The sequence below is a fragment of the Mytilus trossulus genome, chromosome 13, assembly GCF_036588685.1.
Source record: "Mytilus trossulus isolate FHL-02 chromosome 13, PNRI_Mtr1.1.1.hap1, whole genome shotgun sequence".
NCBI classification, from domain to species: Eukaryota; Metazoa; Mollusca; class Bivalvia; order Mytilida; family Mytilidae; genus Mytilus; species Mytilus trossulus.
Window position 1 is genome coordinate 2337087 of NC_086385.1, and position 13869 is coordinate 2350955.

General features: G+C 32.6%; 1 protein-coding gene across 2 annotated transcripts in view; it reads left to right on the forward strand.

Annotated features, from left to right (window-relative positions):
* The window catches only part of LOC134695444 (uncharacterized), a 41471-nt gene that overhangs the window by 20867 nt on the left and 6735 nt on the right, over nt 1-13869 (forward strand). For both annotated transcript variants that reach the window (XM_063556696.1, XM_063556697.1), the window contains exons 4-6: nt 2181-2422; nt 3101-3689; nt 8560-8619. In XM_063556696.1, coding sequence (XP_063412766.1) covers nt 2181-2422; nt 3101-3689; nt 8560-8619 — 891 coding nt within the window. The remainder of the gene's footprint in view (nt 1-2180; nt 2423-3100; nt 3690-8559; nt 8620-13869) is intronic.

The following is a 13869-nucleotide window of genomic DNA, read 5'->3' on the forward strand; positions in this document are numbered from 1 at the left end:
ATGCCATTTCGACCATGACATATTATGTTTTCTCCACCAGACAACTTCATAAAAGTTTTCAATCACTTGGTTTCAAGCAAGGAATGAACATTTCTATTTTCCAGTTAGGCCAAATAAAAATATATGTGTGGTTCCAGTAAGCCTACCGTCCCTACTTTTTCAGCTTAAAAATAGCCTACCCTGAAGATTTTATTGGCATTTTTCATTAAGCACTGTTAAAGTCAGAATGTTGCTCCAATATATGCATAGACTCAATGTAAAAAAAAAACTTAAAATAAAAAAAAATCCCTACCTACCTACCCTAAAAGAAAATCCCTACCTACCTACCCTAACTTTTTTTCAGATGTAACTGGAACCACACATACCTCTTTATTTGGCCTTACAAGATAAACAGATGGCTAAATGTTCAGTAAAACGCAGTTAACCAAGACTAAAGGGATTTGTAATGATAAGTATGATGGACTGATGTAATCATTATTCTAGGCGTTGTTGTTTCAACATACACACCAAAGGTCTATTTTGTTTCTTTGATTTTTGCAGCGACTTAAAGTATTTGAATATGATTTGTCTAACCGATCGTCTTGTTTTAGAGGAGGGCTATGATTTTTATTTTAGAAATTTCGGATGCCAATTCAACATAACAATTTTTTTCAGATTTTCAGAAGTTAAGTGAAAAAGTAGAATATTTCTCTAAAATGTTGTTACCAAAAAGAAATCAGTAACTGTTTGAAAAAACGTTTCCGAGAAAAATTAACGTAAAACTTCGGTGTTGTTCCTTGGAAATGTCCAGCGACAAGTTAAAACTTCAGATTACTGACAAAAGGTGAACTGTTGTTACTTAACTATCATGAAAAAAGCATTTAAAAATCTTGTAATTGTCTATTACTTATAATTTGTTAATTGGCCGTTGCATTTTTGGATATAAAAGTGCATATTGATTTTTACCTTTTGATATTTAGGTACTGTCCTAATACAAATTGAGCAAATTGATCATATAAATAAGTTTTATGACTCTGTTGAATTATTGAAATTTACAATTTTGTTTCTACTTCATAAGTCATTGTAAAAAATGGAGCTAACGATGAATTCCGAAGATGCATTTTGCGCATCAATCTAATTTCGGTGTTTTGTTATTTATTAGTTGACAAGAAAAGTAACTAATTTGAGTGACGAGTCGTTCAAAGAACAAATACCTTGAAAGGTACAGCACAAAATTGTTCTAGCACTATAAAAAACATACGGTTTAGCATTTAAACTTGACTTAAAAGACAGAACACTTATTAAACATGATTAAATGTGTATTTAAATGTATTTGCATTGCATATATATATACATGTATTGTTCGTTTATTGTACATGAGATCTAATCCCATTGGACTCGTGTATACATAATGGATTACAGAAATAAAGTATTCAATTGTTTTCTGTTAAAATCAATCATGTATTGCTTAATAAAAATTGCCAATGCGGCGTAAAGCAAACAACAATCAATCAATCTTAATAAAAAATATCTAAACGCACTACTACTATCGGCATTATCAGATTTGAAGCATCAATAAGCTAATATTAACAGTGTAATAGTTCTATTAGATAAAGAATGACATTTCGTTAGTTGACGTTTGTGTGGTTACTACAAGTCATTTATATAACTTGTACGTTTTAAGAACGTCACTGATATGCATGCAAAATATACAAAGAAGCTAGCTCTTATAACGGAATATAAGGTCCTAGTATTTTCAATTACAGTGTTTGAACTCAGACAGGTTTACAACGTGCAATAGCCAATAAATTACGATTTCTTTTTCATCAGTCAACTGCAAATATAAAAAAAAAATAACCTTAAAAAAGGCTACAGATGTAATTACGGTACTTACTGTTGATGGATGAATAAGAGATATATCCAATGTAGTGATTGCATCGTAAAAAAAAGGGACGAAGATACTTAAGAAACTATTATGTCACAAAACAAACTGGCACGCCATGTATAAATCGAAAAGACAAACAACAGTTACAAAACACTAACATATCTGTCCATAGTCATTTACATATATTTTTTTATTACAGTCTCACTGACGGTTACCTTAGCACATGTAGAATCGAAAATGATGCTTCTTCCTGCATATTGCTCATGTATAAATCAAATATAGCTATCGTTTAAATTGTTATACATTTCTTTTACAGGATCAACAACAGTTACTTCAGCAGATTTAGACTTGACATTAATCGTTTGTCTACTACGTAACATACCTCCATTGGTGACAGAACCTCCAACTGGATTTGATGATTTACCTCCTTCTCATGACAATAGCGACGGAGCAAACATTGCACGCTTGAAATATTATAAAAACTTTCTTGTGTCACATTCAAAGGATGGTACATTACCTAATGCAGACTTTGTGAGAATCTGGAGTGAATTAGAACAGGTATTTTTATCTGACTACTGTAAAACAAATAAAACTAAGAGCATATGTGGCACTCGAGAAGCAGGGTTATTTTAAATACATATGCATATGCCTGGCTTTATAATATGTCGATAACTGTATTGTGGCATTGCAAAAGGTCGTGTTTTTGATCGATGTATTTGTGCTTTGTATCCTTCTGATAAGTTAAGACCTTTTCAACTGTCATATTCCTGACCGTGTGTTTGCCTGCAGTCATGATAATCTTAAAGGGTTAAGTTGAAAATGTAAGAAGCAAAAGCGATCAGCAATTTAGAATCCGCATAAGTTTTAATGGGACCAAAACAACTTGATGACACTGAAAGGGATTATTGCCCTTGAATAAAAGAGGGACGAAAGATACCAAAGGGACAGTCAAACTCGTAAATCTAAAACAAACTGACAACGCCATGGCTAAAAATGAAAAAGACAAACAGAAAAACAATAGTTCACATGACACAACATAGAAAACTAAAGAATAAACAACACGAACCCCACCAAAAACTAGGGATGATCTCAGGTGCTCCGGAAGGGTAAGCAGATCCTGCTCCACAATAAAAATCGTTTGACAATTATATTATATGTTTGAAGCAATGAACTCAATATCGATACATATGTATATAATCATGATACAATTTAGTTGTAGATCATTCTTTTTTTCAGGCCATTACGGGTCTTGATAATTCACTTGCTACTGCTGCGAGTTTGAAAGATGCAAAAACGAAGATGCTGGATAACTCGATGGTACAAATGTTGTCAACCCAAATACAACTTGTCACGAAAGTTTCTTATTTTGAAGAGGAGTTGAAACACATTTCTTCACATATTGAAAAAGATGTACAAGAAAAGAAGCAACTAAAACAGATAACAGAAACTCTTGATGAAAGTATGAAAACTAAAGAAGATAGTTTTGAAAAAGAATTTAAAGAATGTAAAGAAAATGTTGATAAGTTATCCGAACGACTGGATACTAGTGAAGTACAAATGTATGAAAGAGTTGAAAGTATTGAACAATATTTAGAGGAATTACAGAAATTACAACAATCTCTATATTTACAATTCACTCGAATCAAAACCATTGCCAAAGAAAGTAAGAAAGAAAAAGAAGACTTTGTAAAAGATGTGCAGTCATTGTGCAGTCTTATTCAAGTTGATATCACCAAACAGGAAGAAAGAATAGCAGCACTTGAGAACTTATCTGAAACTGTTCAGGAAATACAGAGAGACGTTGACAGCCTGAAAAAGAAATTAGGTATATGTATATGTTCATAATTTAAAATTAACTGTTAACAAAACTTTGAATTTTTTAAATACTAAGGCTTTTCTACCTCAGGAATAGATTACCTTAGCGTACGCCCCATAGCATCAATTGTCAATTGATGCCATGTAAATAAGTGACGTTATCCAATCAAAATGAACGTTACAAACGTTGTTGCATTAGAATCTGTAGTGTTATGTACCACCTTATGACACAGACAGGTTAAATCGTCAATCAATTCGGGATAAAGTGTTGATTTAAGAAGTCTATATCCGTAAACTGTGTTGGGGCAGTTGGTTGTAATGAAGGAGTCCGCACAGTTCTTATAGAGTAAACAATGAAGAGTGTTAAAAGCCACCCCTGCATTATGATTTAACATTGATTTAACGCTTCAACCAAAGATGAAGAACTGGATCTTCTATCACTGTATTGGATACCTAAACTACATAAGTGTCCTTACAAACAACGGTATATTGCTGGGTCTTCCAAGTGCTCCACAAAACCTCTTTCTAAATTATTAACATCCATTTTATCAGCAATCAAAGACGGGCTTCAAAGTTATTGTGAAACTGCCTATTCTAGAGGTGGCGTGAATCAGATGTGGATACTTAAAAATTCCAAAGATCTTTTAGAGTACATACAATCTAACTCTCTTTCATCTTGTAACAGTATTAAAACATTTGACTTCTCTACTCTTTACACAAGTATTCCACATTCCAAACTTAAAGACAAATTAAAAGAGTTGGTATTACTTTGCTTCATAAAAAAGAATGGCCAACGTAGATACAAATATCTTGTCTTAGGGAGGGATAAATCCTACTTTGTAAAAAGTAAAAACACAAAAATACCGAACTCCGAGGAAAATTCAAAAAGGAAAATCAAAAATCAAAAGGCAAAATCAAAAGTCCAAACACATCAAACGAATGGGTAACAACTGTCATATTCCTGACTTGGTACAGGCATTTTCTAATGTAGAAAATGGTGGATTGAACCTGGTTTTATAGCTAGCTAAACCTCTCACTTATATGACAGTCGCATCAAATTCCATTAAATTGTCAACGATGCATGAACAAAACAAACATACTCAAAGAGTAAAAATGTCAAATAAAGGCAACAGTAGTATACCGCTGTTCAAAACTCATAAATCCATGGACAAAAAACAAAATCGGGGCAACAAACCAAAACCGAGGGAAACGCATTAAATATAAGAGGAGAACAACGACACAACACCGAAACGCAACAGCACACAGAAACGGACCAAGCAACAGACAATACACCACGAGAATAACAAATATAACATCAAAACCAAATACATGAATATGGGATAGACAAGTACCGTGCCACGTCTTATTTCAAAAATAAGAGAAAACAGAAATGACTCAACGTTAAAATAAGAGAAAACAGAAACGACTCAACGTTAAAATGCAACACACACACAGAAACGAACAATATTATAACAATGGCCATCTTCCTGACTTGGTACAGGACACTTTTAAAGGGAAATAAAAGTGGTGGGTTAAACCTGGTTTTAAGGCATGCCAAACCTCGCACTTTAATGGCACAGTTAAATATAACATTAAAATGAAAACAAAAAAATACAGGACTACAATACAAATAAAAAGCAGAACATATTAGACAAAGAAAAGCATGATCAATAGATAACAAAAAGCATCAGGTTTAAAATTCAATACGCCAAAAACGCGTCTAGTCCACACGAGACTCACCAGTGACGAAAAAAATACAAAATTGTACAGCACTGAAGATCAAAAGTTGAAAAGGTTTTGCCAAATACGGCATTGTTTGTATGCCCAGGATAAGAACATTCATATTATATAAAACAATTCACACTATTGCAAACAGTTAATTTTAACAAATGAATATGAAAGAGATATACATAATGAAACTGAAGTAAAAACTAATTACAGAAAACTAAACCCGAATACATAACGCCCAGATATACAAGATCGAAAGTGAAAAAAGTACAAAGTTGTACAGCACTGAAGATCAAAAGTTGAAAAGGTTTTACTAAATACGGCATTGTATTATGCCCGGGATAAGAACCCTATTATATAGAACGATTCATGCTATTGCAAACAGTAAATTTTAACAAATGAATGTGAAAGATATATTCATAATGAAACTCAAGTATTAACTTATTACAGAAAACTAAACCCGAATACATGATGCCAAGTTCAATACAGCATAGACACATCAGAATCAGTCCAGGCGTTGACGCAATTAAAAAAATGACGTCACATACGATGGCGAAAAGGCAAACATTATGCTACATTTGAATTTATAAAATTTAGAAACAGCATGACGTCACACATGAATCCTGGTACTTTTGATAACTATGAAAAACTATAATTTAAAAGTGAGCTAGAATTAGGATTGCTTTAAGATTATATTAAAACTAAATTCTGATAATTCATTAAAACAAAATGCATATTGCAATACTTATTAATAGCAATTAACTGTAATATATATATGTCCAGTTTGTTATGAATCCAACTTCAAACGTAATTAATCGTACAAAATTAAATATAATTAATAAAGGCGGTGATTAATTTTTCTATCCGTAACACCTAAATATAATAAAAAGACGTCAACACATTTGACAAAATGAGAAGATGAGAATTACAAATATAACATTAAACATATAAACTAAATACATGAATTTGGGATAAACAAGTACAGAAACACGTCTTATAGTAATACGAATTCACATACAGCAAAACAGTCACAATCGGGAATAAGTCACGTTTGGTAATTAAAAGATAAGACGAAATAATGACAAACCACAATCTACCATGTGGTAAAAAATAGGGGTACAACAGTCAATATTGTGTTATCATCTTAATATCTCTACATAAACAACAAATGTAACAAAGAAGCACAAAAAGGCATACATTAATTTAACATTCTCATTTTGCTTTTCTTATACGGCTGAATTTATCTATGTAAAGTCTACCCATAATGATAGAAGGTTTCATTACTAAAGAATCACTCTGATTCAAACAAAAAATTCTCTGAAACAGATGTTATCAAGATGCTTGATTTCTTGATTGACAAATTATTTGTTACGTTCAGAGGACGTGTTTTTCAACAGACTGTCGGCATCCCAATGGGAACAAACTGTGCCCCTCTACTTGCTGACTTGTTTCTTTATTATTATGAGGCTGACTTCATGCAGGAACTTCTTAGGAAGAAAGATAAGAAGTTAGCAATATCCTTTAACTCTACTTTCCGCTATATAGATGACGTTCTTTCACTAAACAATTCAAAATTTGGTGACTATGTGGATCGCATCTATCCCATCGAATTGGAGATAATGGATACTACAGATACAGTTAAGTCGGCTTGATATCTTGACTTACATCTAGAAATTGACAATGAGGGTCGGTTGAAAACAAAACTTTACGACAAAAGAGATGATTTCAGCTTTCCAGTTGTGAACTTTCCATTTCTAAGTAGCAACATTCCAGCAGCACCTGCATACGGGGTATATATCTCTCAATTGATACGATATTCCCGTGCTTGCATTTCCTATCATGATTTTCTTGATAGAGGGTTACTGCTCACAAGGAAGCTGTTAAATCAAGAGTTCCAAATGGTGAAGTTAAAATCATCCCTTCGTAAATTTTACGGACGCCATCACGATTTGGTTGACCGTTATGGAATAACCATTTCACAAATGATATCGGATATGTTCCTTACGTCGTAACTACAATCCCCTTTCCTTTCATGAATTTGACCTACCGAATTAGACTATTTACCGGATTTGTAATCACATAAGCAACACGACGGGTGCCGCATGTGGAGCAGGATCTGCTTACCCTTCCGGAACACCTGAGATCACCCCTAGTTTTTGGTGGGGTTCGTGTTGTTTATTCTTTAGTTTTCTATGTTGTGTCATGTGTACTATTGTTTTTCTGTTTGTCTTTTTCAATTTTAGCCATGGCGTTGTCAGTTTATTTTAGATTTATGAGTTTGACTGTCCCTTTGGTATCTTTCGTCCCTCTTTTACACATACAACTTAAGAAATATTTCTGTGAATTAAGATTTTATTTTCACTTGATAATAAAGACATATTTTGTTATTCCTAATTTATTCTGATAGTCAATGTGTATTCTTGAACTCACTTGACAATCAAAACGTGTGTTTTTGTGAGGTCTTTTTTAAACTTTGATTCATAGAAATTTTGGTCAATTAATCCTTTCTTGTCAGTTTAGCAAGAAATATTGGACATAAAAGAGCCTCATTGCACTTACTCATTTGTTAAAAATTTTGTTAAAAAGTTAAAAATTATTGTAAAACATTTGTTATTGTTAAGATTTTAGCCACAATTGATCTTAAGTTGAAAATGAAATTCGTTAACTGTAAACCAATTAATTTCAGTTTTTCAATTTAGGAATAAAATAAGAAGATGAGGTATGATTGGCAACAACTACCAACTGAGTCAAAATAATTAAAATTTAGCAAATATAATTAGGTCACTGTATGACATTCCACAACCATGACAACTAGGAAAGCCACACCCTATAGTCAGCTATGAAAGGTTGGGGGGGGGGGGGGGAAATCAAACAAAAAAACAAATGACCTCATTTTTGACAAAACAATTTATATGAATAAAAACCACTAGACAATGCTAGAAAACATTATGAAACATAACAAACAAACAAAAACATAATAAAACACTAAAGAAGAGGGAGATCAATATAGTCCATAGAAAGAACTTCTTATCTATACAACAAAGATAATCTTATTAAAACGTGTGCTTAATTAGGACTAAAGACAGAAAAGATACAATAAAAATAAAAAAAGTGTGATCTATTGCAACTTGAATAACCGAATTATTTTTCAGATACCTTGAAAGAAGAAATAAAAAAGCAAGTTGAAGATCATATTCCACCACATATTCGAGGTATGCATAATTGTAGTTAACTAAGTCTCTATTATTAATTATCATGCAAGCCCATCAGTTGTTATGTATTTATGTATTCACTGTATATCAGATAGCCAGTGCTCTACATTTATATAAACTGGTACATACATGATGGGGTAGGAAATATTGATAACAGCATATTTAATAATTTCATGCATTTGTAGCTCCTTTCTGGATTTACCCTTGTAAGTAACACTCAAAGCCAAAGATGTATAACATTTATACGGACCGAAACAGTTCAAGAGAACAATAGCCCTTATCTTTCTTGCAACTTGCATATTATTGATGAAGGTTTTCTGCTGTATCCAGTTTCAATTTCTAGAAGTAACCTACCGGATATGCAATATTATTAATTCGTATATTTTAACAAATCTGATTCGTTTAGGGATTGTCACATGATAAACAATATTTTCGAAGGAAGAGAGAAAACGGCGGATAGCAAAAGGCATATTGCACAGCAAAAAGAAAAAAAATCCTCAAATACATAAGATGCCAAACAAACAAAAAAGTAAATGAAATAACAACTAATGGTAGGAAATTAAAATAATATAACAAATATAGCCTTTGTATGAGGTCAATACTAAAGAAATATCGACCCAAAGAAGTATATCAACCTCGGACTTGGTCCTAAGTCAATATACTTCTTTCAGGTCAATATATCCTTGTATCGACCTCATACAAAGGCTATATTTGTATAATATACAATTCCATAGTCGAAAAAAAAAACCAACAGTTTATAAAGTACAAATTTTACTACATCAGAAACAGAACCTTACATTAGCCAAATCAGGACATGGTATATGAGCTTTACGTGTTAGATATATTTTTTTGTAATTTAAGATCAACTGCCCTGAACTTGACTTTTGCATGTATTTAGCTGGTTTTTTTTAAATTAGAATTTTGAGAAAAGTTTAGTTATTACAGGATTTTATTTTTGCTAACCTCCTAGGTTTGAACAAGCACTTTTTTGCTGTCATTTAGTTCAGTATTTATCTGGGTTTTTTTAAATTGAATTTTGAGAAAAGTTAAGTTATTACAGGACTTTTATTTTTGCTAACCTCCTAGGTTTGAACAAGCACTTTTTTGCTGTCCTTTAGTTCAGCAGTATTTAGCTGTTGTTTTTTTTAATTGAATTTTGAGGAAATTAATTAATTTATCTTACCACTCTACAACAAGGATCACAGGAAATTTAAAGTATTGAAGTCTACTGCAGCGCTCAGGAAGCTAAAAATAAAAGAAATACATAATCCAGCTTCTTTTCTTTGGAAATACAAGTACAACAGCTTTTGTTGCAAATTCCTTGATTTGAAGCAAATGTATGAGGAGATAAAAATACCTTAACTTGTTTTTCATTGACCTACTTTTAAGCCAAGGGGTTCTCACCATTCATACGACATTACCATTTATTAGAAAACACTTCGGAAAAATGTTTTGTTACACCTGTTTCAGATACCCTAACAATTTTTAAGGACATTAGTAAGTACTTTTTGTGCTGACATGAATTGTCATTGATATGGTTATATTTATAAATTTACTGTTTACAAATTTTTGATTTTTTTGAAATACTAAGGCTTTCTACCTCAGGCATAGATTACCTTAGCTGTATTTGGCAAAACTTTTAGGAATTTTGGTCCTCAATGCTCTTCAACTTTGTACTTTATTTGGCCTTTTCAACTTTTTTGGATTCGAGTGTCACTGATGAGTCTTTTGTAGACGAAACGCGCATCTGGTGTATATACTAAATTTAGTCCTGGTATCTATGATGAGTTTATTATACGACCGCAAATTTTGAAAAAAAATTTCGTCGTATATTGCTATCACGTTGGCGTCGTCGTCGTCCGAATACTTTTAGTTTTCGCACTTTAACTTTAGTAAAAGTGAATATAAATCTATAAAATTTTATCACAAGGTTTATGACCACAAAAGGAAGGTTGGTATTTATTTTGGGAGTTTTGGTCCCAACATTTTAGGAATTAGGGGCCAAAAAGGGCCCAAATAAGCATTTTCTTGGTTTTCGCACCATAACTTTAGTTTAAGTTAATAGAAATCTATGAAATTTTGACACAAGGTTTATGACCACAAAAGAAAGGTTGGGATTGATTTTGGGAGTTTTGGTTTCAACAGTGTAGGCATTAGGGGCCAAAAAAGGGCCCAAATAAGCATATTCTTGGTTTTCGCACACTAACTTTAGTTTAAGTAAATAGAAAATAATGAAATTTAAACACAATGTTTATGACCACAAAAGGAAGGTTGGTATTGATTTTGGGAGTTTAGGTCCCAACAGTTTAGGAATAAGGGGCCAAAAAGGGACCCAAATAAACATTTTCTTGGTTTTCGCACCATAACTTTAGTATAAGTAAATAGAAATCTATGAAATTTAAACACAAGGTTTATGACCATAAAAGGAAGGTTGGTAATGATTTTAGGAGTTTTGGTCCCAACAGTTTAGGAATAAGGGGCCCAAAAGGTCCAAAATTAAACTTTGTTTGATTTCATCAAAATTGAATAATTGGGGTTCTTTGATATGCCGAATCTAACTGTGTATGTAGATTCTTAACTTTTGGTACCGTTTTCAAATTGGTCTACATTAAGGTCCAAAGGGTCCAAAATTAAACTTCGTTTGATTTTGACAAAAAATTAATCGGTTGGGTTCTTTGATATGCTGAATCTAAAAATGTACTTAGATTCTTGATTATCGGCCCAGTTTTCAAGTTGGTCCAAATCGGGGTCCAAAATTAAACTTTGTTTGATTTCATCAAAAATTGAATAAATGGGGTTCTTTGATATGCCAAATCTAAGGCCACGGTTTTTTAATTTGTTGGTTTACGGATTTTTCGCATAAAAAAGTCGGGTCGGTCGGTCGGAAAAAAAAAGAAAAAAATATCTTTCAAAACAGAAAAAAATATGCAAAATAAATATATATTTCACCTAACTAACAAAATGTTTGTCTTATCTGCTGTTTTGTCATCATTTCTTAACATTAAGTTCGATGAAATATTATTGATCAGTGATCATGAACATCGCATGACATCGTTTAATAATTTCCTGTAAAATAGGGGGGTTGCACGGACAAAGACGAAATTAAATCGTCATTTCACAAACAAGACAAACAGATTCGCGTAGCTCTCAATCAATTACAGAAAACTTGGCGAATAATGATAAAAAACTGATAAAGAAAAAATATATAAAAACGTCGTACAAAAATAAGTTTCCACACACGTGTCGAAAAACATAATAGACTCGTCCACTGGAAAAAACGACAATATGGGGTTAATCAGTTGTCATGCAATCCGGTTTTTATCCCAATGATCGATATTTTTTGTTACCTATGAAACAAGAAAATTTCAAATGATTTGTTAATATTCAGTACTTTAATTGATGTATTCCACCTGTCCACATTTGGACAAGTCTATTTCTCTGAGATGATGCATCTTACGGACTGATGACAAATAAACAAACTTATTTTGTAATTGGTTTTAAACACAGGTTTCGTTCCGCAAAATTATTTGCGCAATAGACATTTCAAGGTCAGTTATAATTGATTTGTCTATTTTTAGAAACGTCAATTGGGAGTTTTATTTTTCACAACAGAAAGTGTTATCAACTTTGTTAATGATTAATGCATTTCATTTCATAATAGAAGAAAATTTAATTATTTTTCAGGGATAATGCATTTATAAGGGTCGGCGGGAATAAAAAACGTGAAAAGTCAATTTTATTTTTATTTTGAAAATCAGCAAAATCGGGTCGGCGGATCCGTAAACCAACAAATAAAAAAACCGAGGCCTAACTATGTATATAGATTCCTCATTTTTGGTCTTGTTTTCAAATTGGTCTACATTAAAGTCCAAAGGGTCCAAAATTAAACTTAGTTTGATTTTAACAAAAATTGAAATCTTGGGGTTCTTTGATATGCTGAATCCAAACATGTACTTAGATTTTTGATTATGGGCCCAGTTTTCAAGTTGGTCCAAATCAGGATCTAAAATTATTATATTAAGTTTTGTGCAATAGCAAGTCTTTTCAATTGCACATTATTGCGCAATGGCAAGAAATATCTTATTGCAAAATATTGTGAAATAGCAATTTTGTTTTTAGCTCACCTGGCCCGAAGGGCCAAGTGAGCTTTTCTCATCACTTGGCGTCCGTCGTCGTCTGTCCTCGTCATCCGTCGTCGTTAACTTTTACAAAAATCTTCTGCTCTGAAACTACTGGGCCAAATCAAACCAAACTTGGCCACAATCATCATTGGGGTATCTAGTTTAAAAAATGTGTGGCGTGACCCGGTCAACCAACCAAGATGGCCGCCACGTCTAAAATTAGAACATAGGGGTAAATTGCAGTTTTTGGCTTATAACTCAAAAACCAAAGCATTTAGAGCAAATCTGACAAGGGGTAAAAATGTTAATCAGGTCAAGATCTATCTGCCCTAAAATTTTCAGATGAATCGGTCAATCGCTTGTTGGGTTGCTGCCCCTGAATTGGTAATTTTGAAGAAATTTTGCTGTTTTTGGTTATTATCTTGAATATTATTATAGTTAGAGATAAACTGTAATCAGCAATAATGTTCAGCAAAGTAAGATCTACAAATAAGTCAACATGATCAAAATGGTCAGTTGACCCGTTTAGGAGTTATTGCCCTTTATAGTAAATTTTAAACCATTTTTCGTTAATTAAAGTAATCTTTTACAAAAATCTTCTCCTCTGAAACTACTTGGCCAAATTAATCCAAACTTGGCCACAATCATCTTTGGGGTATCTAGTTTAAAAAATGTGTGGCGTGACCTGGTCAACCAACCAAGATGGCCGCCACGGCTAAAAATAGAACAAAGGGTTAAAATGCAGTTTTTGGCTTATAACTCAAAATCCAAAGCATTTTGAGGAAATCTGACATGGGGATAAAAATGTTTATCAGGTCAAGATCTATCTGCCCTGAAATTTTCAGATGAATCGGTCAATCGGTTGTTGGGTTGCTGCCCCTGAATTGGTAATTTTGAGGAAATTTTGCTGTTTTTGGTTATTATCTTGAATATTATTATTATAGATAGAGATAAACTGTAAACAGCAATAATGTTCAGCAAAGTAAGATCTACAAATAAGTCAACATGACCAAAATGGTCAGTTGACCCGTTTAGGAGTGATTGCCCTTTATAGTCAATTTTTAACCATTTTTCGTAAATTAAAGTAATCTTTTACAAAAATCTTCTCCTCTGAAACTACTGGGCCAAA